We start from the raw sequence: 5,626 nt of genomic DNA on the forward strand, positions 1-5,626 counted from the left end.
TAATCTCATATTTAAAACTTAAAAGTGCCCAGGAACTGACGACTCCTGTTCGGCAGACAGCTACAAGATTGTCAGGAACTGAGAACAGCACCGAATAAAACTCAATAAACAATAATAATAATAATAATAATAATAATAATAATAATAATAATAGGGAAAAAAATCGTATACACTGTTTCGCGACCTTTTGTGGTGCGGTCGGTTTGGGGTTTGGCGACAACTAGTGGCCAGAAAGCAGAATGCAAGAATGAACCTTATCGCTGTTTGTAGGTTCTTAAAACACTTTTTTTTTTTTTTTTTTTTCACTCAAAGTTCTCAAAAGAATCGGCATATCGGCTTATTTAAATAATAACAAAAAAATAATAAAATAAAAAATAACTCCCTGAGATTCTAACCAGTGAGCTTCCCTATGCTTTAAACCTCTCTGTGCTTTACAATGCTTCCCTATGCTTTACCAGACCTCTCTGACTTTGAATGCTTTGTTGCTTTACCAAACCTCTTGTGCTTTACAATGCTTCCCTATGCTTTACCAGACCTCTCTGTGCTTTACAATGCTTCCCTATGCTTTACCAGACCTCTCTGTGCTTTACAATGCTTCCCTATGCTTTACCAGACCTCCCAGTGGTTTACAATGCTTTCACTGTGCTTTTACCATGGGCAAACTTGCATAAGGACCACCTTACATTAATTTTAAATTAAAACAGTTTGTTTTAACAAACAAACAAACCCTTTAGATCCTGACACTGTTTGAAATTAGTTTTGAAATCGTTTGAAATAGTGAGTCATAGAGCCCTGTGTTGAAACAGTGAATGTGCTCCTCCAGCGTCCAGCAGGAGCAGAGCTGTGGAAAGGTGAGCTGTCAGTCAGCAGTGTGGTGGTACAGTGGGCTCAGAGTCCAGTGCTGTCCGGGTTCTCATCAGCCCTGTGTTTCAGCTCCAGGTGGAGCGCGTGGTCCTGTGTCCCTCCCTCCCTCACTCCAGGGGGCCGTCGGGGCTGTCGGTGAACAGCTCGTGGTAGAGGGGGGGGAACAGCGAGTGAGCGAGCAGGGGGTGGAGCTGCAGGAACGAGTGGAGCCTGTCGACATGCAGCGAGCACAGAGACTTCAACTGGAGTGTCTTCTGAGAGAGCTGGAGGGACAGGGGAGGACGGAGGGACGGGGGACGGGACGGGGAGAGGGGTCAAGCAGTCGTAAAGTTTGAAATTTCTTTCCTTTTTTAAATTTTTTTCTTCTTCTAAATGGCTTTCCAAAAAAACTGCTTTTTTTGTGTGTGTATGTGTGAGTGTATGTGTGTCTCAGTACCTTGCCTGGCAGTGTTTGTGTGTCAGTGTGTATGTGCCTCTCTCTCTCTCTCTGTGTCTCTGTGTCTCTGTCAGTACCTTGCTCAGCACGGTCTCTCTGTCTCTGTGTCTCTGTGTCTCTGTCAGTACCTTGCTCAGCACGGTCTCCCTGTCTCTGTGTCTCTGTCAGTACCTTGCTCAGCACGGTCTCCCTGTGGCTCCTCTGCAGCGTGCTCTTGAAGGCCGCGTCCACGTGACTGTGCAGCCGCGCCACCTTCTCCTTCTCCTGCAGCCATGCACGCTCTGAGAGACAGAGTGAGTGTGAGTGAGTGAGGAGGGGGGGAGAGGAACACAGACCATAGCAGAGCCCTGCTTCACCCCTCCCCGCGCTGGCAAGGGGGCTCACCTGAGTTGAGCAGCACCACGGCGGTGAACAGCGCCACCTCCTGTTCAGACAGGTGCAGAGCGCACAGACTCTGAGAGAACTCGAAGATCGAGGCAATGAGATCATTGCAGCCTGGGGGGGGGGAGAGAGAGGAGGGGAGAGAGAGTCAGTACACTGCGTCAGTGTGTGTGTCAGTGTGTGTGTCTTGTGCGTCTTGTGAGTCTTGGTGTGTGTCATGTTGTACAGTGTGTTGTATAGTGTGTAGGGTGTGTGTCAGTGTGTGTGTGTGTCCTCTCATCTCACCCAGTGATCTGAAGACCTCTGTCCCAGCGTATTTTCCCTCGAAGAACAAGGTCCCGTTCTCAGGGTTAAACGAGCGACACATCCGCACGAGAACCACCTCCAGAGAACCTGAGAGAGAGGGAGAGAGAACAGCATTAACAAACAAGAGAGCGCGCGCGCGCGCGCGTGTGTGTGTGTGTGTGTGTGTGTGTGTGTGTGTGTGTGTGTGTGTGTGTCTCTCTCTGTACCTCCTTTCAGCAGCACTATCTGGTCATTCTGACTCAGCTCCAGGAATCCCTGAATCCTCTTAGCGAACTCCACCACGTACTGGATGCTGTCTGTGAGCCAACAAGCACAGCGCTGCCACATCTCCTCCACCGACTGGGAGAGAAGAGAGGGGAGAGGGGAGAGAGGGGAGGGAGGGGAGAGGGGAGAGGGGAGAGGGGAGAGGGATGATCACCACACACAGGGATCGCGAGGGGGGGGATCAAAATTTATAGAGAGAAAAAGAGAGGAGAATAGGGGTATGTTAATAATGAAACTAGATATACAAACCAAACACAGTGACACTGGACAGAGTGACAGACAGACAGAGAGATTCTCTTTATCACTCTTGCTAAACAATTCCCTTCCCACCCCCTCCTCCCTCGGCACGGACGACGCTGCCAGTTGAACCCGTGTCCCGCGGCGGCCGTGCCCGTGTCCCCCTACCTTGCGCTGGTAAGCCAACACCTCCTCCCTGCTGAACAGTCTCCAGCGCAGGGCCACCAGATCCTCCACTCTGTGCTGGCACGTCTCCCTGTGAGACTTCACGATGTTGGCAGTCAGAGAGTCTGAGGAGAGGAGAGAGGGTAGAACACACACAAACTGGCGCGTCAAAACCAGGTGCACTCACCGGCTGCCTGACAACACAGCTCTTTTAAAACCATGTGCTTTACCAGACCTCTCTGTGCTTTACAATGGGTCCCTGTGCTTTACCAGACCTCTCTGTGCTTTACAATGCTTCCCTATGCTTTACCAGCCCTCTCTGTGCTTTACAATGCTTCCCTATGCTTTACCAGACCTCTCTGTGCTTTACAATGCTTCCCTGTGCTTCCCTATGCGGGACCCCTACGTACCGATCTCGTGCGCGGTCGAGGAGGGCGCATCAATGTTGCTGGAGAAGAAGCTGAAAAAGTCCGCCATGCTGTTGATTTCCCCGGCCGGCTGGAAGCGCCTGGTCTCAAGATAAGACTGGTCTGGAGACGGCTGCCTGGATTCGAGGGAGTGAAACCTGCTCCCCGCATCCGCCCCCCTCCCCTTCCCCTTCCCCTCCTCTTCCTCCTCGCTGGGGTTTGGCTCGGGCTCCGTCTGGGAGGGTTTGCCGAAGGGGTAGGCCGGATCCTCGGGCTTGCCCAGCCGGCACTGCCCGTTGCGGGGGTCTTTGCTGGGGAAGGTGACGAGGGCGTCTGCCTCCCCTGGGCTGTGGTGCTCCTGCCGCAGGGTCTGCTGCTGCTGTTTGACTCGCTCCACCTCCGCAAACAGGCTCTCGCGCTGACGCTTAGACATGCGTCCAAACTTCACCGCTGCAGAGAGAGAGAGAGAGAGAGAGAGAGACAGAGGATAGAAATGAATCACAAGAGAAAACCAGCTGAAATCTGAGCTGAAGACGGAGCCTCTCTCTAAGGATCTCAGCAGCTTGAAAGCTGGTTCCAGGAGACCCCCCTGGGGGGAGACCTAGTTTGAGGTTTGCTATATCAAACCCCCGAGCCTCCCTGCCTGGTGTGCAGCGCAGCGTCCTGAAACCTACAGTCTCCTGAAACCAAGCCGCAGAGCAGAGGCTCACCCCCCCCCGTCCCGCCCCCCTCTCCTCCTCTCACCGTCCCGGGACATCCCAGATGCCACACACTTCTGCAGCCGGCAGTGCTGGCAACGGTTTCGGCTGCTCCGGTCGATCACGCAGCTCTTCTGCCGGGAGCAGGAGTACGAGACGCTGGACTGCTGACTGCGCCTGAAGAAACCCTGGAGGAGGGGAGAGGGGCGAGGGGAGAGAGGAGAGGGGAGAGAGAGGAGGAGAGGAGAGGGGAGAGGGGAGGAGAGGAGGAGCGGGGAGAGGGGGGGAGGATCCTCTCCCCTGGCCCCTCTCCCCGCCCCCTCGCCCCCGTCCCTGCTCTGGAGGGGCGGGGAGAGGGAGAGGGGAGAGAGGAGGGGGGAGGAGAGGGGGAGAGAGAGGAGGGGCAGGGGGAGGAGAGGGGAGAGAGGAGGAGCAGGGAGAGGGGAGAGGGAGAGGAGAGAGAGGAGAGGGGCAGGGAGAGAGAGAGTGCAGGGAGAGAGGAGAGGGGCAGGGAGAGGGGAGAGGGGCAGGGAGAGAGGAGAGGGGCAGGGAGAGGGGAGAGGGGCAGGGAGAGGGGAGAGAGGAGGGAGAGAGGAGAGGGGGAGGGAGAGAGGGGAGGGGCAGGGAGAGGGGAGAGGGAGAGGGAGAGGGGCAGGGAGAGATCGGGGAGAGTCCCCTCTCCCTCTCCCGCCCCTCTCCTCCTCTCCCCCGTCTCTCCCCCCCGTCCTCCTCCTCTAGGGGAAAGGAGAGAGTTCCCCGCTGGGAGAGTGGGGGGAGAGGGAGAGGGGAGAGGGGAGAGGGGAGAGAGGGGGGAGAGAGGAGGGGGAGGGAGAGAGGAGAGGGGAGAGGCTCCTCGTCCCCCTCCGGGGGAGGAGAGAGGGGAGAGAGGGGAGAGAGGGGAGGGGAGAGAGGAGAGAGAGAGAGGAGAGCAGCAGAGAGGGGAGAGGGGCAGGGAGAGGGGAGAGGGGGGGGAGAGAGGAGAGGGGAGAGGGGAGAGGAGAGGAGGGGAGAGAGAGAGGAGAGGGGGAGGGAGAGAGGAGAGGGGGAGGGAGAGGGGAGAGGGAGGGAGAGAGGAGAGGGGCAGGGAGAGAGGAGAGGGGCAGGGAGAGAGGAGAGTGCAGGGAGAGGGGAGAGGGCAGGGAGAGAGGAGAGGGGCAGGGAGGGGAGGAGGAGAGGGGCAGGGAGAGAGGAGAGGGGGGGGAGAGGGGAGAGGGGCAGGGAGAGAGGAGAGGGGCAGGGAGAGAGGAGAGGGGCAGGGAGAGGGGAGAGTGCAGGGAGAGAGGAGAGGGGCAGGGAGAGAGGAGAGGGCAGGGAGAGAGGAGAGGGGCAGGGAGAGGGGAGAGGGGCAGGGAGAGAGGAGAGGGGCAGGGAGAGGGGAGAGGGGAGGGGGCGGGGAGAGGAGAGGGGAGAGAGGGAGAGAGGCGGGCAGGGGGAGAGGGGGCTCCTCTCCCCCTCCCCTCCCTCTCTCCTCTCCCCGTCCCTCTCCCCGTCCCTCCCCTCTCCCCGTCCCCTCGCTCCTCTCCCCGTCCCTCTCTCCGCCTCTCCCCTCGCTCTCCCTCTCCCCGTCCCTCTCCCTCTCCCCGTCGGAGAGGGAGAGAGGAGAGGGGAGAGGGAGAGAGGAGAGGGGCAGGGAGAGGGGGGAGAGGGAGAGGGGAGAGAGAGGAGAGGGGAGAGGGAGCAGGGAGAGAGGAGAGAGAGAGAGAGGGGAGAGAGAGAGGGAGAGAGAGAGGGGAGGGAGAGAGAGAGGGGCAGGGAGAGGGGAGAGGGGCAGGGAGAGAGGAGAGGGGCAGGGAGAGGGGAGAGTGCAGGGAGAGAGGGAGAGGGGCAGGGAGAGAGGAGAGGGGCAGGGAGAGGGGAGAGGGCAGGGA

The 5,626-nt window shown here is 57.8% G+C and overlaps 1 protein-coding gene across 1 annotated transcript; it reads right to left on the reverse strand.

Annotated features, from left to right (window-relative positions):
- Positions 1-581: 581 nt before the first annotated feature.
- LOC121309834 (nuclear receptor ROR-gamma-like) lies at positions 582-3,970 on the reverse strand (the record flags this gene model as incomplete). The annotated part of the gene is made up of 8 exons (XM_041242977.1): positions 582-1,127; positions 1,472-1,581; positions 1,685-1,795; positions 1,967-2,074; positions 2,194-2,326; positions 2,657-2,778; positions 3,064-3,510; positions 3,805-3,970. Coding segments are annotated over 8 exons (1,353 nt in total), but the record flags the coding sequence as incomplete, so codon positions are not given.
- Between the last annotated feature and the right edge of the window lie 1,656 nt (positions 3,971-5,626).

This window comes from Polyodon spathula, unplaced genomic scaffold (genome assembly GCF_017654505.1).
Source record: "Polyodon spathula isolate WHYD16114869_AA unplaced genomic scaffold, ASM1765450v1 scaffolds_1540, whole genome shotgun sequence".
Lineage (NCBI taxonomy): Eukaryota > Metazoa > Chordata > Actinopteri > Acipenseriformes > Polyodontidae > Polyodon > Polyodon spathula.